The 25,249-nt window shown below is 45.2% G+C and overlaps 1 protein-coding gene across 1 annotated transcript in view; it reads left to right on the forward strand.

The window, feature by feature from the left end:
• Positions 1-25,249, forward strand: part of PNPLA7 (patatin like phospholipase domain containing 7) — a 2,530,065-nt gene that overhangs the window by 1,610,673 nt on the left and 894,143 nt on the right. The window contains exon 21 of the mRNA XM_030206608.1: positions 3,722-3,835. Within this exon, the coding sequence (XP_030062468.1) occupies positions 3,722-3,835 (114 nt within the window). The remainder of the gene's footprint in view (positions 1-3,721; positions 3,836-25,249) is intronic.

Here is a 25,249-nt window from a genome sequence, read left to right on the forward strand (position 1 = left end):
CTGCACTTATGCTAGTGACCGCAGTCACCTAGCCCTTTGCAGTAAGATTCTTCAACCCTGAAGGCTCTTCACTCAACTCAACTCTGGAGTAAAAAACAAAACTTTCCACAGTCCAGTTGCAGAAATAGACCTATTTCTTTTTTTTCTTTTCCCCCCCTTTTTTTTTCTTTGATTAGTTTAGAGGGCTATTTAAGGCTAATTACAGGGCCATCGGGTCCCTGTTCGGAGAGCACCAAAATGTGTATTTCCATCCCTTAGCCCCCACCCCCCAGGGAGGGAAAACACAGATAAGGAAGAAAACTTAGACTCCATTAGGCACAGCCAGTAAATTAGCCAAAAAATACAAACAATAGTTTTCTCCCTGAAGCAGGTTGTCAGCAAATGCGCATCCTGAAAGACAAGGACTGCTGTGCTCACACCTCCCCGGACATCACATATATATATACTGTTGCAAATTCCATTTCTCATAAATCATGTGATTCCATAAACTAGCACCATTAGGTTGCCTTATACCATATATGGATTGTTCCTGTATTCTATCAGTCTCTCCTGATGGGAGTTCATGTGCAAAATTGGTATCTATTGGCTAGTCAATTATCTGTTCTGCGTGCACTGTCAGAACAATACCCTTGTGTTCTGTCTCTCTGTCTATCTCCCCAAATGAAACAATCTGGACATGTTAGGCTCACACTGTGTCCTCAGCCTGTCTCCTAGCAACTTACAAGGTTACATCCACCCTATATGAAAAAACATGCTCAGCTGCAAACAAATGTTATGAAGTGTCAGTTCTCAGCTCCTGAGAAAGCAATGATTGTTCAACAAGATGCTGAGTTAGTAGGCTAACATGTGAGAACCAAACTGACAGTACAGGCCTTAGGCCTAGCCCTTAGTAGCAGGCCTAAAAAGAGGAAAGGATATACAGGCTGTATGGTAAGGGGGGGGGGGGGGGGGGGAATGGGACAGTTCTGTTGATGCAGGTTGGAAGGAACAGGTGCCCTTTTACATGGCTACACTCATGACATGTATATACCTAAGTTTGTGTGTCATGGTAGACCTGTCATACAACCTAGATTGCAGCCTCCTGTCACATCAACTCCAGCATTTGATAATACCACATAGTAGTGCACAAGTAGACACACGGACCCTGGTGTGCAAAAAATTAAACATTTGTCATATGTTTATAACAATAAACTATTTACAACAACAGTTCTTTTCCCTCATTGGGGTTCCCCCTTTCTCTCCATGGCCATTCGCTGCAGCTCAACAATGCAGCAGCAGGAGTTGCATCTGTGCCCCCAAACGCTGCTCTGTGGAGTGCCGCAGTGCAATCAGTTGCTGCAGGAGGTGCAGCACTGTTGTTCACCGTTGCTGTTGGTGGTGGTGGTGTATCTCCACCTCCCCTTCCTTCCCCTCAAGAGGAGGCATATCTTCCCAGGGGTCCTTCATACTGGGCACCTCAAATTGTCCAGGTTCCACCACCACAGCCTGGTCCACTGATGATGATGATGATGATGATGCTGCTGCCGCCTCCTGTGCTGGGGTTTCCTGCTGCTGCTGCTGCTCCCCAGCCTCCACCTCCTGCTCTTCTTCCGCTGCCACCTCCTCCTGCTCCTCTTCCGCCACTGCCTCCTCCTCAACTGGGCCTGCTGCTCTGCAGCCTCCTGCTCCCTTGCTGCTGCCACCATTGCCTCCTCCTCCACCAGGGCCTGCTGCTGCTCCTGCTGCCCTGTGTTTGTAAAAGGTTTGTCCTTGAAATCAGCATATCCAACATGGCTTGCATAGTGCAGGAGCTGTCTGGCATGAGGCAGGGATGGGGAAAGGTGTGGTCAGTGCTGAGCCCTGGGGTATACGCCTGGAATGTGAGATGCATGAGATGATATGAGAGGGAACCCTGGAAGCTGGTCTGAAAAGGAGTACATAGGATGTGTTAGCAGGGCCCAGTTATTCCTCAGCAGCATGTTTGGATTTGAGTTTGTGACTATCGTTGGATTCCCAGTATGGCCATCTGTTTGGTTTGGGGGGGGGGGGGGCTATTTTGTTTCAATTACTTTAAATTCATGCTATCACATTCACTAATAGCAGGACCTCAGGCAGGAATACCATGAAACATTATCCACCCCAGAAAGGGGGATACAGAAGTGAGGCACCCTGATCCCCTAAAATTGAAGATATGGATTTGTGAAGAGGTAATGCCAGAAAAGGCGGTTAGTTGGAATTTGCAGCCACACTCATGGGAGGGTAGCTGCAACTTCAGGCCTTGATCTGGGACAGAGGTGTTATTTATTTATTTATTTGTAGCATTTGTATCCCACATTTTCCCACCCATTAGCAGGCTCAATGTGGCTTACATTATACCGTAAAGGCGATCGCCAAGTCCGATAGATGTTAAACAAATACAGTTTAAAATAAGGGTCAGGTAAGGTTAGAGTAAACAGGTACAAAAAGGGACAAGGAAATAAAGGAATGCGATGTAAGGTTATGACTTACTTTTAGCTTATTAGCCACATTTAACGTGAATTTGTACTGGAAATGTTCATAAATAAATACATAAACAAATACGGGTGCTCTGTTTGTAATACTTACCTCAAACCCTGAGGCGCCGTCGCACACTCCGGATGTTTTCAGGGTTCTCCCTCCTGATGAGCTGGTACCGGTGCCTTAGGGATTCGAGTTCCCTTCTGATGCCGAAACATCTTCAAGATACAAGTTTGTAAACCAGGAGTCAGCCCTTCTTGCCTTCACAAACAAGCCAAATTGGAGAGAGACATAACACTGATGGGGGGGGGGGGGGGGGGGGGGGGGGGGGGGGGGGGGGGGACATTAGCCAAGGTGTCCCTTATTAGGGTCCATGCCCTGACAGAGACGTTCCTCGGGGGCAGATGGTGGTGGTATTTAAATAGGCACCTTTTGTGCTTAAGGCAGAGCTGCACCAAATGCAGAGTTTCTGCAATGCTATAATTTGGCTCTCGCCAGAGTGCCATTTAGCTCTCTGAATAAACGTTCTAAAACGTGCATCGCCTTATATGGATGTTCAGCACATGTATGAAGTCCTTATATGTGCAATGCCATATATGAACGTTCCGCATATGTATGAAAGTCTTTACGTGTGCAATGCCAAATATGGATGTTCCTTACAGGTGCAGTGCCATATATGGACGTTCAGCATGTGTATGAACGTTCTTACACGTGCGGAGCCTTATATGGAGGTTCCGCAGGTAGAGGGGACGTGTTCTAACATAGCTAGGCACGTTTTAATACTCGGGGGACCATTTGCGCGATGGACGTTCTTCGGTCGATGTTTCAAAGAACGTTTTTTCTACTTCATCTTGGACATTTCTATTTTAGGCGTTTTTCGCCAGGATTTTGGAACATAGAAAAAATGTCCATAATATCTTTCCATTATATGTGGCTGATTTTGGACGTTTTTACTAAAACGTCCAAAGTCGGACTTGGACATCATATCGAATTGTCACTTTTAAGGTCAGCATACTCAATTGAACAAAGCCTGAGGTAGTTCCTACCATAGGAAATACATTCATCTGTGATTTAACATCAGTTGTAATAAAAGCCAGTAAAGTATAATTATTTGTGAATTTAATTACACAACACTGATTTTACATGAAATCCTTTGTAATCCCTTTTTGGAGAGAATTTGCAGTCCTTCCTAGGGTAAGGTTATTTTAATAGAAATATTTCAGTAGAATTTGTCTTTGTGTTACAGGTGGAGGCTTTAACACATCAACCACGAGCCACAACAGTACATGCTGTGCGAGATTCTGAATTGGCCAAATTACCTGAAGGAGCACTGACTTCGATTAAACGCAGATATCCCCAGGTGAGTGAGGCACAGCTGAGTTTTATCCTTCCTCAAGATGTAATGCTTTGAATCAACCCCGCCCCCAACCCCACCCCCTTTAGCCTCCCCAAACAGTTGGGCCACCGACCGCCTATGGGCTTAGGTACAAATATAGAGACCTTATGCTGATAAGACTACTATAGAATGTATTGTCTAACTAAAACACTGTTATCACCGGTTACTAGGTTATACACAATCCTGATTTGTAACTGACTAGGTCATGAAGTAATACAGTTAGCAGCACACCTTCCTGACCACAGTTCTGAACTAACCCGCCTTTGCTGGGGTAAGAACCCACTCACTAATCCCAGACTTATAGGAAATAAATCCCTGTAATGCTCACCGAGCTGACTCTTGGGTGGTCTCTCAGATGAGGTCGGCACAGATTTTCCCCCTAGACTCAAACTATCTTCCACAGCGACTCAGTCTTAGAGAATAGCCCAGGCTCTCTGCAGCAAGCAGGATTACAGTCACTCTGGCTGGTACAGCTGGACCAACAGGTACTTTCTTCAGATAGACAGTTCACAAGGTTGTGGACCACTTCAGGTCTCGCTGGTCTTCTTTCCAGCTACCCCCTTTTCCAGGCGAACTCGTGGCAAACTTCCTAACAACCTCTGCCAGACCCTTCTCTTATCCTCTCGTTCCCGCTCTTCAGTCCCCGATCCTCAGGTGACCAGACAGCAACCAATCATGATCTTGTCCAGCTCCTTCCCTGAGCAAGAAACGACCTTTTCTTGACCTTCAAATTGTTACATTGTGATGGGCATTCCTATCTCTCATCAGGCTTGCTGGCGCCATGGTCTTACTCTCTTTTCCTTATCAGCGAGGTAAAAAGTGTGTGTGGGGGGGGGGGGGGGCAGGTAGCCCACTGCATGTCCTTGAGTTTTTCCAGGCCTGCCAGTGATTTACCACAAGCAGAGAGCTGACACAAACAGAAAGTTGAATCTGCTTGCTCACTGAAGTACAGGGTCATAGTTCACAGACCCCATCTTGATATAGTTGTATTCACAGGCTGAGACCAGCAGAGTGAGACTCACAGGGAAATAGCCCTACAGTTCTCTCCAGGGAGCCTATTAGGACAAGTGCTGACAGAAATAAGATGGATACAGCTACCAAGTCAGTCAGAGAGAGAACCTGGACAGGAGAGGGGGGCTCCCTCAAGCCCAAAGAACAAGAGGCCAAGAAGACCAATGAGGACAGAGCCAAGCTAGGCTGAGAAAAAAGGGCTAGGCAACAGCCTCCAATAATAACAGTTTTTAAGCAAGTGTGGTCTGCACTACCTGTGAACTACATTTCACATAATGCCTTGCTTATTTAACATTACAGTGACCTACAGTAAAACATTAACATATTTCAGAAACCTATCCCAACCAGGCAAGGCTGTCAAAGGACAGAACAGGGAGGGGTTGCAAGTATCCTGGGTGGGAAGGGTTAACACGGTTAAAATATTGGTGTTACCCCAATTTCTTTATTTTGCATGTTTACCCCTACCACTTCCTAAACTCTTTTTGCATAAATTGCAGAGGAAAGTGTTTGCCTATATCTGGTGGCACAAACCCTCAGAGTCCGCAGGCGTTGCATGTTTGTTGACCATGGGCATGGTGGTATGGGAATGCCTGATATTTTGACTTATTACAATGCGGCACACCGTAAAGAACTCTTTGAGTGGGCTGGCTTCCCTGATAAGTGTTGGGTGCAGCTGGAGCAGGCTTTAATGGGAGGGCAGTCCCTTCATTCTTTGCCAGCAGACATTGCTGATTTGCAGTCTCAAATTAAGACGGCCACTTACGGAATTGCATGCATCCTTAGGGTGTAGTGCTTACTCCGTTTGGCATTGTTTCCCCATCAATGTTATTTTTATGCTGCTCCCATATAGTAAGCTCTGGGATTTGTGCCAAAAGATACTACAAATGTGTTTTCATAGTGGGCTGGGCCTTTGAGTGTTAGGCAGATGATGTTACTTTATTCTCTTTGCTGCACTGCAAGATGAATATGACCTGCATCCACATGGTTACTTTTTACTTTTGTTAATTGTGTGATTTTATGTATGAAAAAGTGATCCCAGATTGGAACGGGGAGATATAGGACTTTTGAAGATTTTTCTTTCAGGAGTGGGACTTATTTCCCTTATTTATCAGGCCCTGCTCTTCAGTCATCCCCCTGCCCTTTGTTATGAGCTGGGAAGCATTTTTAGGCTATACTTTAGATTCCAAGCAATGGGAGGCGCTTTATGGGAAGCTGCTGAAGATCTCTATTGCCTCTAACTTTGAGGAATATGGATACAGCATGCTTTTCCAGTGGTACTATACTCCAGCCCACCATAAGCAAATTTTTGGGTTCGGCACTGGACATCGTTGGAGAGGCTGTGTGGTGAAGGGTGCTTTTGCCTATATTTGGTGGGACTGTGCTAAGGCACAGCAATATTGGGGAATAGTAGCTCAATTTGTGCAGGATCTGCTTTCTGTGCATATAACCCTGACTGTTCATATTTTCTTATTAAATGGTCAACCCCCTGGTCTTGATGAGGACTTACATTGCTTGCTAACTTCAGTTATCATGGCAGCTCATGTTTGCCTGGCCGCCACTTGGTGGCAATTGGACCTTCCCACACAAGTCCAGCAGTTGGCTAAAACTGACTTTCTTTATATGATATCTAAGTTGATTGCTCAAGAACAGGATAGGCTACTCTCAGAGGATTTGGAGGCCCTATCTGCAGTGGAGGGGGTGATCCTGATTTGGTCCTGTCCTTTTTTTTTTCTTTGGGACTTGTGGCTTTTTTTTCTGAACTACTTGGACTGACCTCTGTTCATTTTCCCAGGTGAAGGGGTGCAGGTTTGTATTCTTTTTTAGGTTTGTAGTCTGTTATATTGTTGGCATTCACCCTGTGTATCCACCTTAGAGTTAATAAATAAATATGTTTACAGAAAAAAAAGCCTGCTCAGAGAAAACTGTGCAGAGCTAATCCCATTAACCACAATTTGACTAGAGGGGACAGCATAGAGGGCCTGCACCCACTGTCCAAATAGGCCTTCCAATCCAGTTTTCTCCAGGACTCTAAATAAAGTTTTTAAAAGTCCACTCCACTGTATGAAATGCTTTTTCTGTGTGAATGGCAACAGACATTGCCTTGATCTTATCCCACTGTATCTTATTAATAAGGTTCACTGCTCTCCAGATATTATCCCCAACACACTCCCTTAACAATCCTGATTGGTCACACTGAATTATTTTTGGAAGTAAGGGTTCTAAATGTCCAGCTAAAACTTGCAAAAATCTTCATATTACTATTTAAATGTGCAATAGGTCAGTAACTGGCACATTGGTAAGGTCCTTTTTCTAGTTTGGAAGAATAACCAACTGTGCTTGATACATGCTACTGGGAAGCCTGTTATCCAACAAAACGCCAATAACATCTTAGCCAAAAAAGAGGGGTGCTATCCAGTCTTTTGCACTGAGTATCACATGTATAATTCTCCCAGTTGATGAGAGATTATATATGTGTGCTCGATGCAAATAACTCTCACAGAATGAGTCCGTTCTCTAGAGTAGCAGACTTGGAGGAGCTGAGGAAGACTGAGAGGTACATAGAGGAGGCCTACAGGGATGTGGTAGAGAGGTCCCACCTCCAGTCTAGCAGCCCCTGTGCTGCCTTGGAGGAGGAAAGTCTCCAAAAAGGAGGGCATCACCCTGGTGAAGTTCATAGTAATCCTGTAGCCAGGACCTGCCACCAGTGGATGCAATATCCTCTCACATCGAGGATGTGCCTCCAGGAGCTTCTGCCCAGGAGGGAAGGGTTAGGACACCTGTTGTAGTTAGTGATTCAGTTATTAGGCTTGTAGATAGCTGGGTGGTTGGTAGACATGTGGATTACCTGGTAACTTGCTTACCTGGTGCAAAGGTGGTGGACCTCACATGTCACCTAGATAGGATTTTAGATATTGCTGGGGAGGAGCTGGAACCGTCCCTGCCCCCCATAACCACCCTCCTCTTTGCCACCTCCCAATCCCCATCCCCCTCCCAAACCCTCAAAGTTACCCCCTCATATCCCCAAATGACTATGTTTCATAAGCAATTACTTACCTTCTCCTCCCCAGGGGCCTCCCATTTATCGTGTTATCATTCAGCATTCAATCCTCATACCACTCCTGGCCTAGTTTATAGCACAACCAGTGCTTTTTTTGTGCCGGTACGCGCTGGTACGGTGTACCGGCACCTTTTTTCCCTAGGGTTCCTGACTTGCGTTCCTGCCGCCCGTCGAGATCCAGCGCCCCTGCCCCAGCTGCCCGCCCTCTTTGCTTTCCGACAGGCCTGCTTTCCGATCCAAACCTCCCCCCCCCCCCCCCGCGACGCGTTTCAATCTTTTATTTATTTTTTTTACTTGCAGTCACAGCGCCGGCGTTGTTGAGAGGACCAGGCTCGCCTCCTCATGTTTTCCTTCCCTTCGCTGTTCCGATCGCTGCCTCTCAGTGTCCCGCCTTCGCGGAAACAGGAAACGCGTCACCGGAAGGCGGGACACTGAGAGGCAGCGAATCAGCACAGCGAAGGGAAGGAAAGCATGAGGAGGCGAGCCTGGTCCTCTCAACAATGCCGGCGCTGGATCTGCAAGTAAAAAAAATAAATAAAGATTGAAACGCGTTGACGGGGGGGGGGGGGGAGGTTTGGACCGGAAGCAGGGCTGTCGGGAAGCAAAGAGGGCGGGCAGCTGGGCAGGGGCGCTGGATCTCGACGTCGGGTGGGGAGAAGGTCTGATGTGGGGGTTGGATGAATGGCAGACCCTGGGGATGGGAGAACAGGGCACATGCTGGGTGCTAGGGGTTGAGGAGAGAGAAGGGTATTTTGCTGGGGCTGGGAGAAGGGAGCTTGATTTAGGGAGAAGAGCTGACTCTGTGGCTGGGAGAAAAAGGGACCAAGGACAGACACTGAGGTTTGGGGCTGAGGGTCTGATGCTGGGGCTGGAGAAGAAGGGGAGGGCAGGGAAGAGGAAAATTGCTGGACATGAAGGAGAGGGGAGGGGAGAGAGGATAATCAGTGGACATGGATGGCAGGGGAGGTACAGGGGGCAGAGAAGAATGGGCCGCGGATGGCAGGGGGAGGACGGAGCAGAGAAGAATGGCTGGTCACAGATGGCAGGGGAGGACAGGGGGCAGAGAAGAATGGTCACGGATGGCAGGGGAGGACGGAGCAGAGAAGAATGGCTGGTCACAGATGGCAGGGGAGGACGGGGGCAGAGAAGAATGGCTGGTCACGGATGGCCGGGGAGGACGGAGCACAGAAGAATGGCTGGTCACGGATGGCAGGGGAGGACAGGGGGCAGAGAAGAATGGGTCGCGGATGGCAGGGGAGGACGGAGCAGAGGAAGAATGGCTGGTCACAGATGGCAGGGGGGGGACGGAGCACAGAAGAATGTCTGGTCACGGATGGCAGGGGAGGACGGAGCACAGAAGAATGGTTGGTCACGGATGGCAGGGGAGGACAGGGGGCAGAGAAGAATAGCTGGTCACGGATGGCAGGGGAGGACGGAGCAGAGAAGAATGGCTGGTCACGGATGGCAGGGAGGACTGGGGGCAGAGAAGAATGGCTGGTCACGGATGGCAGGGGAGGACAGGGGGGCAGAGAAGAATAGCTGGTCACGGATGGCAGGGGAGGACGGAGCACAGAAGAATGGCTGGTCACGGATGGCAGGGGAGGACAGGGGGCAGAGAGAGAAGAATGGGTCGCGGATGGCAGGGGAGGACGGAGCAGGAAAGAATGGCTGGTCACAGACTGGCAGGGGAGGACAGGGGGCAGAGAAGAATGGTGGTCACGGATGGCAGGGAGGAGGACGGAAGTACAGAAGAATGGCTGGTCACGGATGGCAGGGGAGGACAGGGGGCAGAGAAGAATGGGTCGCGGATGGCAGGGGAGGACGGAGCAGAGAAGAATGGTGGTCACAGATGGCAGGGGAGGACAGGGGGCAGAGAAGAATGCTGGTCACGGGATGGCAGGGGAGGACAGGGGCAGAGAAGAATGGCTGGTCATGGATGGCAGGGGAGGACAGGGGACAGAGGAGAATGGCTGGTCATGGATGGCAGGGGAGGACAGGGGACAGAGGAGAATCGCTGGACATGGGAGGAGAGAGCAGGGGAGAGAGGAGACATGCTGGACATGGATGGAGAGGAGAGCAGGAGATAGAGGAGGAATTGCTTGACATGGATGGATGGATGGATGGATGGAGGGTTGGCGGGGAGAGAGGAGAAATGCACTTGGATGGAGGAGAGGGGAGAGAGAATTATTTCTTTATATGGATACAGGGAGGGAAGAGAGAGGAGAAATGCTGGACATGGATGGAGCGGAGGAAACGAAAAAAAGAAGATGCACATGGATGGAGATGAGGAAAGGAAGAGAGGAGAAAAACTGCACTTGGATGGGAAAATAGGCAAAAGCTGGATCATGTTGTACCTCCTCCAGTCAATCCACAGAGGAGGATCCAGCTTTTACTATGGATGTAGGGCAGAAATGAAGAAGAGGAAAGGAAAGAAATAAATGGAAAGGAAGCTCTAGAAATGGAGTTAAGAGAACAGATAGAGAGCAGCAGAATCAGAGGCTGGGACCAATATGGATAGAAAAACAAAGTCACCAGACAACAAAGGTAGAAAAAATCATTTTATTTTCATTTTAGTGTTTACATCTGTTGTCTTATTTTGCACTGGGTATACTGGAGCTGTAGCAGCTTACAGAAATTATTTATAATGAAAAAAATCATGTTATTTCTTGCTCCTATACTAGATATTTTCAATGATGTCTGTTTATATGCGCCATGGCTGCTATAAGGGGTGTGGCCAATGTGGGTGTGGCTATCATAGGGGTGGAGCCATATGTGGTGACCCCACCACAATGAGTACCGGCACCTTTTTTTCTACAAAAAAGCACTGAGCACAACCCAACATTGTCTGCAACAGGTAGAATTGAGTCCACATTTGAACCTTAAGCATCTGTAGGGTGACTCAAAATAGATTAAGCATTTAGAGCACACCCCTCAGATGGAAGGTTAGAGGGACTGTCTCCAAGGACTTCCATCTGAGATTCTGAGGAGTCAGATTCTGAGTCCACCACCACCTCCTCAGAGGAGTGTCTCTGTTATATGGACCTGTTCTGTCCAGGTCATGCCAGTTAGTTGGAAGAGTCCTAGATTGCTTCAAATGCATTTTCTGCCATCTTCCTGGGCTTTTTAACCACAGATAGAGGAGCCTCCCTGGCCACCTGGAACTTCTCCTGAGATTTCACAAACACCTTAATCTATTTAAGGGTAGGAAGGAATTTCCACTTTCCGTTCACTGTGAGCGCCAACTTAGCTGGATACCACAAACCCCATTGAAAGCCTTTAGCCTGAAGCTCTTTCTTATGTGTCCACAGCTCCTTGCGCTTACAAATAGTTTCCAAACCCAAATCTTGAAACCATTTTGTAAGCACAAGCATAACCATCTGATTTGCGCCTCTTCAAATCTGCAAATTTATCTTTCTGTGCATATCTAAGTATACAGTCAGCATCCTGAAATCGAAGTAACTTTACCACAAGTGCATGAGGTGGCATATTAGTGTCTGGCTTGGGGCGCAGGACTGATGATTTTTGGAGTCTTTCAGGATTTAGCAGCATAGATGTGGAAGCCTTTGCCTTAATTTGCTTGGGCATTCTAGCACACATTCTAGCCCTAATCCTAACCTAATCTTATTGACATGCAGAGGCAAGGCCTCAGTCCGGAAGAGGCCTAATATAGTCCACCATCCACCACAGTAGCTATCTGAACCTTCTGCCCCAGCTGTATCTGAGTCTCTCAGGGTATATGTAAAATTATTCAGATAAGACATTCTCAAACCATGGTTAAATAAGAGGCGCACGTTATCTTCAGACAGACACTGGAGCAGTCAGAAAATGCCTCCAGTCTCATTCTCCATCATAGCAGATGGTCTCTCCCACATCTGCATGCCACCAGGCTCATCACTAGGCCAAGGACTGTCCACAACTGTGTCACGGAACCCGGGATGGTGAGCCCTTGGGCTGCAGCCAAACCGCAGCAGACAAGTCGTCTGGGGAGGCACAGAGCAGAGGCAAACCAGGCACTGAATACACACAGGATACCAGACATGGCAAATAGACAGTACACTCAAGACAAGCAATAAGCACCACCAGAAAAGGGAGATAGACCACTCAGGCGGGCCTCACGGCCGAACCGGAACCCACTCATACAGAGTCCATGTGTACGGGCCTCACAGCTGAACTGGAACTGAATCATACCAGAGGGAGTACTACTCAAGCAGTGCACACACACTGCACTAAACAGAGCCACAAACAAGCGGTCAAAAGACCCTACACACAGGCACAAAGAAACTGAAGGGGAAAAGACAAGCCCACTTAGACTCACATGGTAGAAACCACAAGTAAAAGATAAGAAAACCACACAGGAAGGCAGCACAGGACTGGGCTTAGAACCCTAGCTATAAATGAATAGTCCTAACCAAGTCAAACAGACATCACACAGAGAGGTAGCACAGGCTGGGCTAGTAGTCCCAGCTAACAGAAGAACCACCCACTCAAGCACAAACAGAAACCAAACAGAAAGGACACTCAGGCCTGTGCTAGATCCACAGCTATAAATGAATGAATAATCCTAACCAAGTCAACAGAAATCACATAGAGAGGTAGCACAGGGCTGGGCTAGTAGTCCCAGCTAAACAGAAGCTCCACCCACTCAAGCACAAACAGAACCAAACAGAGAGGATGCACAGACTGTGCTAGTAGACACAGCTAAATGAATAAGCAATCCACTCAAACACAACCAGAAACCTCACAAAGAGAACTCAAACAGAAAGCACACAGGAAAAACTCAAGACAAGGCCACACAGAGGAACAGCTGTGCCATACAGAACTCAATAATAAGGGAAGCCACTCATGAGGGAACACTCTAAGCTGTACCATACAGCACTCAGGGAAAGGGAAGCCACTCAAAGGAATACTCAAGGGTGTGCCACTAGGCACTCAAGGAAAAAGGGGAGCCAACTATAGGAATACACTCTAGGCTATATCATACAGCACTCAGGGAAAAGGGAAGGCACTCATAGAAATACACTAGGCTGTGCCACACTGCACTCAAGGGAAAAGGGAAGCCATTCATTGGAACACTCTAGGCTGTACCATACAGCACTCAAGGGTAAAGGGGAGCCAACTATAGGAATACACTCTAGGCTGTATCATACAGCACTCAGGGAAAAGGGAAGCCACTCATAGGAATACACTAGGCTGTGCCACATAGCACTCAAGGGAAAAGGGAAGCCACTCATAAAATACACAAGGCTGGCCATGCAGCACTCAAGGGTAAAGGGAAGCTACTTATAGGAATACACAAGGCTGTGCCCAGTGGCGTTCCTAGGGGGGCTGACACCCGGGGCGGATCGCCGAGGCGCCCCGCCCCCCCCCGAGTGCAGCGCCTCCCCCGGATGCAGCGCGACACCCCCCGTGAAAGACCCCCCCCCGGGTGCACGCCGCTGGGGGGAGGGGGGGGTGCCGCGCGCGCCTGTCCTCCGTTCGTTCCATGCTTCTTCTCTGCCCCAGAACAGGAAGTAACCTGTTCTGGGGCAGAGAAGAAGCATGAAACCACCGGAGGACAGGCAACGCGCGGCACCCCCCCAGCGTCATGCACCTGGGGCGGACCGCACCCACTGCCCCCCCTAGGAACGCCACTGGCTGTGCCACAGAATCAAATAGCAGACACTAGAGACAAGGGAAAAGTAAGCAAACAGGGAAAGCTGCCTTTACATACACAAATCAGATAAGGAGGAATGCTCACAAGAATCAGGAGACATACACAGCAAAGAGTTAAAGCAGGCTCCAATATCCTCATTATAGGAGACATCAACCTACATCTTGAAGACAACACTTCAAAAAAACACACTAGAATGCAAAGAATTCCTGAAACTCTGGGACTTACACGCTCCAAACACCCAACCAACACACGAAAAAGGACACACACTAGACATCATCACACACAAATTCGACCTAGACTCAACTATCCTACTTACAGACACAAGATGGATACCCACACCATGGACCACTATAAAGCACATGTCTCCCTCCTCTGGCGAAAAACACACAGAAACGCAAGTCAACAAAACGAACGAACAACATACACTACGAGAGGAAAAATAGACCCTACAACATTCTGGCAACAGGTCTACCAAAATGAATGGCCAGCAAACACAGACACCGTACAATTCCTCCAAGAATGGGATAACATATGTAAAACAATATTAGACACAATTGCCCCAATCCAAACCAGAACATCGCACAGGAAAAAATCAATCCATGGTTCACAGAAGAGCTGAAAGAACTCAAAATGCAAGTCATAAAACTAGAACGCGCTTGGAACAAGAAGAAAGATGACACACACTGAATGCATGGAAATCACTTCGGAGGAAATACAAATACACCATAAAACATACTAAAAGACTACACTATAAAACTATGATTGACCAAACTACAAAGACACGCACAAACTCTTCCACCTTGTAAATAAGCTGCTAGACACTACACTTGTTACAAACAATAACAAAGAAATACCAGGGGTCAACGACCTCGCGAAATACTTCAAGAGAAAATCATACAACTACGACTTAAAATACCTACCAGCCCTACCGAATACACCACATTCCTGAACTGTCTAGACCCTGAAAATGGAATATACCCAGCAGACAGGATCTGGACCGAATTCGAAGTACTGCCAGAAGACCTTATCTTTAAAACGCTTAAAAGATTCGCCAAATCCCAATGCAAACTAGACATCTGCCCAAGCAACCTTATGAAATCAGCTCCTCAACAATTCATATTAGACTTAACAAACCACCTGAATTTCATGCTACAAAACGGACTTTTCCCAAAGGAAAATCTTACTCACCCCAATACCCAAAGACACAAAGAAAAACGCTAATGAAATAACTAACTACAGACCAGTTGCATCCATACCACTAATAACCAAATAACAGAAGGAGTGGTAACCAAACAACTTACAAATTATCTCGACAAGTTCTCAATACTGCATGACACCCAATCAGGATTCCGTTCGAATCACAGCACAGAGACAGTACTAACTACCCTACTGACCAAATTTAAGCAACGGATTGCAACAGGCTCTAATATACTCCTCCTACAATTTGACATGTCAAGTGCCTTTGACATGGTTGACCACGGAATTCTATTACACATTCTTGAATATTTCGGCATTGGAGGCAATGTCCTAAATTGGTTCAAGGGGTTCTTAACCTCACGCTCATACCAAGTCACATCAAACTCAACCACATCTGCTGCATGGACACCTGACTGCGGAGTACCGCAGGGATCTCCCCTCTCACCAACAATTTTTCAACCTACTGATGACCCCACTAGCAAAACTTCTATCAAACCATAACCTCAACCCTTACAAATATGCCGATGATGTAACGATATACATTCCTTTTAAACAAAACATCAACGAAATCTCCTACGAAATCAACCAAAGTCTACACATCATGAACACCTGGGCAGATGCATTCCGACTGAAATTGAACGCAGAAAAAACTCAATGCCTCATACTAACCTCCCAATACAATACAACAAAATTACTGCCATCAACACACCTAAACTAAACCTGCCAATTTCAGAAAATTTAAAAATCCTTGGAGTCACGATCGACCGCCACCTTACACTTGAGACTCACCGCGAACAACACAACAAAAAGATGTTCTTCTCCATGTGGAAGCTGAAAAGAATAAAACCATTCTTTCCAAGATCTGTCTTCCGCAACCTGGTACAATCACTCGTATTAAGCCATCTGGATTACTGCCAACTCACTATACGGCAGGCTTGCAAAGAACAAATCATGAGAAAACTTCAGACGGCCCAGAATACAGCAGCCAGACTCATCTTCGGAAAACCAAAATACGAAAGCGCAGCACCATTACGTGAGAAACTACATTGGCTCCCACTCAGGGAACGTGTCGCCTTTAAAATATGCACGTTAGTGCACAAAATCATTCACGGTGAAGCCCCTGCATACATGTCTGACTTGGTAGACCTGCCACCCAGAAACGCCAAAAAATCATCCAGAACTTTCCTCAACCTCCACTTCCCTAAATGCAAAGGCATAAAGTATAAAGCACTACATCATCAACCTTCTCCTACAAGAGCACGCAACTCTGGAATGCACTGCCACGCGGCCTGAGAGCGGTTTATGAGTTGACAGACTTCCGCAAACGATTGAAGAACTATCTCTTCGAAAAAACATACCGCAAGGATCAAAACATATAAATCCCATATACATCATAACAATGCCTCAAGACATAACCTCACATACTCCACTTCCCCGTACTCTCTCCCATTCAACAATCTACCCACAGATAAAAACTGTTTACCCCATCGCTCTCTTACTATTATTTGATTACCTTATTAATTCCCCAACGTCATATCCTATAGTTTCTACGCCCCAAAGGTGATTGATCTGACTCTGACTTCCTTAACTTTTCACAATGTAACCCATAATCGTAATGTAATAAACTGTATTTCCATTATTTACAATGTATTGTAAGCCACACTGAGCCCGCAAATAGGTGGGAAAATGTGGGATACAATGCAATAAAATAAATAAATAAGGGCTGCTTCCAAACACATCAGAAAGAGGCAGGGCTTACACTGCATCAAAGGTTTAAAGCAAACAAAGGGGAAAACAAACAATGTTCTTACCAGAACTCAGCCAGGAAGGGAAGGGAAAAGCAGGCAGAGACAGAGCACACCCAGCTGCACGGGAGCAAGGTAATCAAAGAAAGCAGCTAGGCTATGGAAGCAAAGAAATCAAGGAAGCAGCTGGCTGGCAGCAACTGGCTCTCTGAACCGTGAAGGTAACAAGGGAAACCCACAAGGAAACAAAACAGGACTTTGCTTGGAAGCAAATATAACCTGAGCTCCCGGCTGAGCTGACGGCAGACTGCTCAGTGAATCAGATGTTGTAGCCTTATCGAGAAACTCTCCTTCAGATGCAGCTGACTGTATATTGCCTTTGTCCGTCTGTCCTGTGAAGAAACTTCGCGAATACTTATCGGGCCTTTTACACCGTGAGTGTCTGACCATAGCCACGTTGTTCAACGGCCCCATTTGACGGTTACCCGACTCCATTACATCCACTCCCCTCAACTTAAGCCAAGATTCACTGATGCCCATTCTATTGCCAAAGATAGAGGAAATAACCAGAAAATCATCTAGTGACCCATAACCAACCACGCAGGAAAGCGGATCGAAATCTGTTCCTACTGGGTCTACTATTACCGTTTAGGACAACGATTCTACCAAGTAATATGACGGAGTGGAGACAACATGTGGCAACCTTTTTGGATGGGTCGCATGGCTGAGGAAGCACCGAAAAAAAAGGCGCGGAGCAACAAAGGTTAATGCAGCTGAGTTATATAGTTCAATCGGCGGCGACCTAGGGAATGTGAGGCGAACTCAGAAGGGAGACAGGAACACCGAACCAATGAAGAACAATGAGCAAGTACCGAAGAACGAGTTGCGGAGTAACAAAGGTCAAAAACAGCCTGAACAGTTACTGGATGTTTCTATCTTAGGCACCTAGTTGCGACCTCGTAGCAGCCATCCTAGATAATAATTTAGCTTAATTACACTTTATATCTATCGAATTTACTAGTGCTAGCCTTTCATCAGAAGCATAGATTCAGTACTGTCTAGCACTGTTCTTTATCTTGGAGCTAGGCTTGGATGCTACCGATTATGAATGTCCATAAATTATTGTTTGCCTAATTACAGATTACTGCACCTGCTGATGTAATTTCTAGGCAGCTATTGTAGAGTTGTACTTAAACACTACTGATTGCATATATATCAAAAAGTCATTTGCTTTAACTTTAGATAAGTCATTTAGCTGATGTAATTTCTAGGCAGTCATTGCAGGGTTGTACTTCAACACTATTGATTGCATATATATCAAAAAAGTCATTCGCTTTAACTGTAGACAATTCATTTAGCCGATGTAGTTTTTATGCAGTCAATTCATTGGATTTCATAACATTACTGACAACCGCATTTAACTGATGTAATCTCTAAGCAGTTAATTCATTGCATGTCGTAATATTGCTGATTTCATAATATTACTGACAACCACATTTAACTGATGAAATCTCTAAGCAATTCATTGCATGTCGTAATACTGCTGACCGCATACATCTAAAACTGTTGTTCATAAGTCATAACATTGCTGATTGCTTGCATCCAAAATTGAGGCTTGCTTTATTAATTGTAGAGCTGTATGTAAACACTATTGATTGCTATATGTCAAAAAGTCATTCGCTTTAACTGTAGACAATTCATTTAGCCGATGTAGTTTTTATGCAGTCAATTCATTGGATTTCATAACATTACTGACAACCACATTTAATTGATGTAATCTCTAAGCAGTTATTCATTGCATGTCGTAATACTGCTGACTGCATACATCTAAAACTGTTGTTCACATGTCATAACACTGCGATTGTGTGCATCCAAAATTGAGGCTTGCTTTATTTGCAGATAACTGCATTTAGTTGATGCAATTCAAGGTAGTCAATTCACTGCACTTCATAATACTACTAAGTGCTTAACAGTGTCACTATTACAGTCCCTTAATAAGAAAATATCTGTTATATTATTAGTCACTGTTTAACCTGGAATCAAAGACAGACGTTAAGGCACATCTGTACAATAATTTCTATCACCATCATTGTTGAATTGATGCTTGCTTTAGTTGCAGATAACTGCATTTAGTCAATGCAATTCAAGGCAGTCAATTCACTGCACTTCATAATACTACTAAGTGCTTAGCAGTGTCACTATTACAGACCCTTAATAAGAAAAATACCTGTTATTATTAGACACTGTCTAACCTGGAATTGAAGACAGACGTAAGGCACATCTGAACAATAATTTCTGTCACCATCACTGAATCCTAGTGAACCCAATATTCACAAGAAATAATAGCAAGATGAATATTACAAATCTATTCTTCATCATCTACTCGCTCACCCTAATTCACTACATGCTTTCACACACCGTACCACTAACCTCTGTAATTTGTCACATTGGTTTTAGTCATGCATTACTTAGAAGTCTTTTAGGTTCTTGGTTTTTGAAGTTACAATATTGTCATATTGTTTCAATTTCTTGTATTCAGTCTACCATTGAATACATTGTTTCCTTCCATTTTCACAGCACTCACTATCTAATGTGGTTTCCACCATGGCTCACATGCTACTCTTGTTATCACTGCTGTTTTTTTTCCCATGGTTGCACTTAATGTTATTGGTCTTTTGCATACGCTTCATAAATATTATTTCATGGCTGCTGGTGTATCGTGCATCAGTACCGATACGCTTTAAATGGTTGGTTGTAAGGAGCGCGTTTCAATTATTTTCTCCTGCGGTTTGGAGTGCCATACAGTAAGCAGCCTTCCTTCTTTCCTTTATATATTTTTTTTGCACAATGTGGTTCAGTCTAATTATTCCCGATTAAATTATAGATACGGTTATTTATTGCTTGGTTTACTTTACCAAATTGTGAGCCAGTTTTCTGTTTCTCATAGCTCTTCCACTGTGCCTTCTGGGATATTATTTAGGGTTAGTTTGTTTCAACTTCACTCTCACACTTGCTATTTATGACCTTATTTTGAAATATTATTATCATACACATATGTTTGTGGTATTTTAAGTTTTTATGGCCTTGGAACATTAACTGTTTTATGTAATCATCCACATTTGCAATTTGTCTTCCAAAATTTTTTTTCTGGTCACCTGTCAATCATGGCGAGTCTACTGTAGGTAGTTTTTAAAATCAGATATATGTTTATATATACATATTTGCCACATGTTTGTGCTAATAAAGGGAAAGGGAAATGGGACTTGATATACCGCCTTTCTGAGTTTTTGCAACTACATTCAAAGTGGTTACATATATTCAGGTACTCATTTTTTGTACCGGGGCAATGGAGGGTTAAGTGACTTGTTGTTGGAGAAAATCCGCCAATGAGCGGAGAGAACTCAAACGCCCCACTGTACAAGACAATAGTTTACAGAAAGTGGGAGAGCGACCAAGGATACCAGAAACTGGAGGATGTTTGTTAATAAACAATTTTATTGAAAATTTGAAGACTCAAATAAATCTAAATATAGAAGAAATATATATATAGATATTAACGAAAAAAAAGGGGGGAAAGGGTGGGAATATAAAAAAATGAACATTAATTATTATCATGATAATAATAAAATAGGAAATGAAAAATCAAAAAGAGAAAAAACAACGTAAAAAGGCGGAAAATGCTGATAGAGCACAATACTGATTGTCTGGTGAATGCCTTAAATATGAGTGTATTGAAAAAATGTTCATAAAAATGGCCGATAATCAATCTCATTGTTTAGTCCATCAGGTGTCAAAGTATTAAGGTCAAAAATAGTTTCTGTTCTTCCTGTAACCAATTGTCTATCCAGGTCACCTCCTCTCCATTTCTTGACCATGGTTTTAAAGACAAAGAATTTGAGATCTGAAATTGAATGATTTGCTGAATACCAATGTTCGACAAGGGGAGCGGATTCAATCTTCCGTTTAATGCAACTCCTATGTTCAATAATGCGGGTCTTACTGCTCTAAGGGTTTTACCAACATATAACATAGGACAGGGGCCAAATAATAATATAGATTTCAGATGAAGTGGTGCAATCTGAGGTATGGTTTAATTTGAATGGTTTCTTAGTTTTTGGATGAAATAAAATTGGTGGTTTCGATGCAATGAATACATACGCTGCAGTGCCCACATTTTCGGAATCCAAGTGGTGGTGGAACTGTAGTGACATCCGGTAATGTAGAAGACACAAGATGTTCTTTCAAATTCTTATTTCTGGAGTAAAGCAATAACTAATTGCTTATTCTGAAAACATTCTAGTCCTTCTAAAATGTGCAGTGTTTCCTAATTGATCGTGAAATGTGCTTGGCTAAAAAGAATGTTTTAATGTACACACTATATCTGGTGGTCCTTCGTTGCTGATGATTGCAGTAATTCTGTGCGGTCTTCTCAATGGCCTGATTAAGACCATTGTTGATATGTTGTAATGGATAGCCCCTAGCTGAAAATCTATTTTTCAGAATCCTTGCTTGATGGTGAAAATCGTCGAAGTCTGAGCAGAGACGTCGAAGGTGGAGAAATTGACTCAAAGGCAAATTACTCTTCAAACTGGGGTTGTGATAACTCGAATAATGCAAGAACATATTGCGGTCTGTGGGTTTCCTGTAGATGTTTGTTTTGAAAAAATAGTCAGTTTTGGTAATCAAAATATCGAGAAAGTGAATATTGTTGTTGTCATATTCTAAAGTGAACTTGAGATTCGGATCTTGTCTGTTCAGCCATTGATGGAACGAGTGAAGAGTTTCCTCATTGCTTTGCTAGAGATTAAAAACATCATCTATATAGCGTTGATAGATTTTAATATGCTGTGCAAATGGATGATTGACGAGGAATTTTTCTTCAAATTTACCCACATACAGGTTGGCTAGATCTGGTGCCATGCTGGCGCCCATTGCAGTGCCTTTGATTTGTTGATAATAGTGTCATTAAGCGGAAATAGTTTTTGGTAAGCGCTATGGTTGCGTAGGTCAAAATCAGTATGATTAGGTATTCTGCGATGAGTAGTCCTTTTTTGTAAGATTTCTTCTATTACATTTAGTGCTTCAAGTTGAGGAATATTCGTGTATAAAGACTCAATGTCCATAGTTACCATGATGGTATCTGTTATTGGGCCATCATAGTGTTCGAGGATATTGATCATGTGAGTGGTATCTTGCACATATGACGGGATGATGGGCACAAAAGGTCGTAAGAAGAAGTCCACAAAAATAGATAATGGTTCTAGAATGGAGCCGTTTCCTGAAACAATGGGTCTCCCTGGTGGATTTTCAGTAGATATGTATTTTAGGCAGTATGTAAATGGTCGGAATAACGGGATGTCTTACCTGTAAAAATTGTCTTTCTTTTTCAGTAAGGAAACCCATTTTTGATGAAATACTTATAAGTTCGTCTATGTCTTTCTGGATTCCTCCTGTAGGGTCATCTTGTAAGGGGATATAAAAGTTTGGATCATCTAATTGTCGCTGGACTTCTTGTACATATTTGACTCGATCCATAATTACTATTCCTCCCCCTTTGTCCACCGGTTTGATCACTATAGACGTATTAGTCGAGAGATCTTGGATAGCTCTGCGCTCTAACATTGTGGTGTTATAATAATGAGGCTTAGTATTCCTCTCGACCTTCTTAAGGTCTCTATTTACACATTGATGGAATGCGTCAATTAGTGGGTGTGAGGGGCCAGGAGGTATCCAGGTGGAATGTTTTTTTACCACTGGAGGACCTCTTGTGCTGTACTAAGCTTGTTGGGGAATGCTTGTATAATCTGTAACTTACGATTAAATTTAAAGCATTGTATCCACTAGTGGGCACGAAAGATAAGCCCTTCTGGAGCATGCTAACCTCTGTTTCTGTTGGTATATATTGAGAAAGGTTAAAAATGGGTATTGTTTCTTCTATTACCGATATGGATGTCGAAAGTGGCGTCTGTATTGATGGTTCTGTGGGTATATGTTCTGTGTTCTTCCTCTTCCTCTGCCTCTTCCTCTTTGTATATGGCGATCTTGTGGATGGAATGAGTGGCGCTGCGGTTGGAATCTCGTGTCTTTCTTCCAAAGTTCTTCTAAAAAAGAATTTGTTTGGAGTTCTTGGCTAGCTCAAAGAGATGTGTCACGCTCGGTTGAGTGTCTAGATGTTCTTGCTGCTTGCTGGTGCATGATGGGGCTCACAATGGGAGAAGTGTATTCGTCCCCAGAATCGCTTCTCACTCTTTTCCGTCTCTGTTCTGTATTTGCATTGTCAAATTTCTATTCGTTTGATAGGAAGTGACGTCACCAAAAAGATGGAGGCTAAACAGCTAGCTCCCCGCTCACCGTAGTAAAAAAAGCCGTGAGTTTCCCGCTGATCGTGTCCTCCCGGTGCGATTTTGATTCGCAGCACCCACGGAACCGGTGGCACTCCGGGCGGCGATAAATATGCAGCCAGAACTCAGCCAATTTGGCTTTAAAGGCGGAAAGACGGCTAACCGCGTGGCGGGCCTGGAAATCCAGCCCGAGCGGGTTGGCAAACAATCAGACGGCGATTTGCAGCAGAGCCCCTGCCTCTTTGGTGAGGACCCAGACCGGACAGTAGCGGACCCGCTCGCAGAGCTAAAAGAATGGCTACTGGAGATCCGTGCAGACGTAAAGGCGGTCCGGGCGGAGCTGGAGACACTAGGCTCCGATCTCCGCGGTGAAATTAGAGAGCTGGGGAATCGGATGGAGGAGATGGAGTCTCGAGTGGAAGAACATACGGAAGAACTGGGATCGCTAGACCGAGCGATCGTGGACGTCCGGCTGGGCCAGCAACAGCTGACTGACAAGATGGAAGATCTAGAGAACAGGAGTCGGCGGCATAATTTGCGGTTTAGGGGTATTCCTGAAACCCCGGAATACGCCGACTGTGAGACAGTAGTGCAGCAGGTGGTGTGTGCTATATTGAAAGAGGCTGGCAGCCCAGTGGAAGCAACTGCAGTAGTGCTTGAGCGCTCTCATAGAACGCTGGGCCCAGCCCGGAACAACTTGCCTAAGGACATCATAGCCTGCTTTCAGGATTACAAATTAAAAGAGAAGGTGTTTCAGGCGGCTAGAAGCCTACAAAGTGTCAAGTGGGACACGCATCAGGTTGAAATTTACCAGGACCTGGCACTGGCCACTTTAAAACGGCGAGCGGAGCTGAAACCGATAACAAGGAAGTTGCAGGAGCTTGGAATTCGCTACCGCTGGAAGCATCCCTTTGCACTAGCATTCTATAAGGAAGGCCGCATGCACCAAGCAAGATCCCTAGCTGAAGCTAGAGCGGTTCTCCCAGAAATACAGCAAGAATGCCCGCCGGAGACCCCGGGGAAAACAAGACGTGATAGAGCCCTGGCATCTCACTCGAAATGGCAGCGAGTGGGTAAGGGGCAGAAGAGATTGCAACGTCAGCAGTCGGCTGGCCACCTTACATGACTGTGGGTAAGGGGGGCATAAATGATGTGGTAACACGTGTTGGGTCTGGGCCCAATGGAAGTTCAGAATGTAAGGCTTGCAAGAGCTATTTGGTTCTGGTTTGTAATGGTTTTGATTGATATATAGCGGGAGAACAGTTGTTATGTTGTTCAATGGCACTAAGAGGGTGAGTGGAGGGGTGAGGTACTTCCTCTATGGGATACTCTTTCATATATGAGAGAGGATCTATATGAACATAGAGGGAGGGGGGTGGAAGGGAGGGAGGGACAGGGCGGGGGGGGGGGAGGGGGAGCAAATGGAAAAGAGGAGAGGAACAAAGGGATGACAAGGCGGGAGACCATATCCGGGCTGGCTTAGGGCGCCCATGGGAGGTGATGGAATGCAAGATGTAACACTAGCGATCCTGAATGTCAGAGGTTTAAATGTGCCAATGAAGCGACAGCTCCTATTTAGGGAGCTGATCCGCTTAAAAATAGACATAGCCCTGATTCAGGAGACTCATTTAAAAAAGCAACATGAGAGACTATGTAGGCATCGCCAGTATCCGCATGTGTTCTTTGCATCGAATAATTCAGGCACCAAAAGTAGGGGGGTCATGGTAGCACTTAATGACTCCCACCCATGGCAGATTAAAAAGATCAGTAGAGACAAGGAAGGTCGTTATATTTTATTAGTTATCCAATTGGGAACACAGACCTACACCATAGTTAATGTTTATGGGCCCAATGCAGACCATGGGGAATTTTTTCAACGACTAGATCAGATATTGCTGGCACATGGAGAGGGAGCCGTGCTAGTGGGAGGAGACTTTAATGTTACTCCCAACCCACAGCTGGATAACTCCTCTACATCAATTCAATATGCTAAACAGGGACGGGAGCTACTTCATACATTTATAGCAAGGTGGCAGTTGAGTGACTTGTGGAGACAGGCCAACCCAACACAAAGAGATTACACATGCTTCTCCCAAGTTCATAACTCCCTCTCTCGTATTGACTTTTGGCTGGGGGATGCTGTGGCGAGTGGTAGGGTTAAAGATCAATGCATAGAGCCGCGAACCTGGTCCGATCATAGTCCGGTCACCCTTGTCCTACATATGCAAGAGGGGAGGAGGGAGGCCCCACAGTGGCGCTTGGATGATGCATTGCTGGCTGAGGTGACTCATGTACTTCAATTGGAGAAGATAATTAAAGAATATATCCAATTTAACGATAATGGGGAGGTGACCCCTGGGGTGCTATGGGAGG

The sequence above is a fragment of the Microcaecilia unicolor genome, chromosome 6, assembly GCF_901765095.1.
Source record: "Microcaecilia unicolor chromosome 6, aMicUni1.1, whole genome shotgun sequence".
NCBI classification, from domain to species: domain Eukaryota; kingdom Metazoa; phylum Chordata; class Amphibia; order Gymnophiona; family Siphonopidae; genus Microcaecilia; species Microcaecilia unicolor.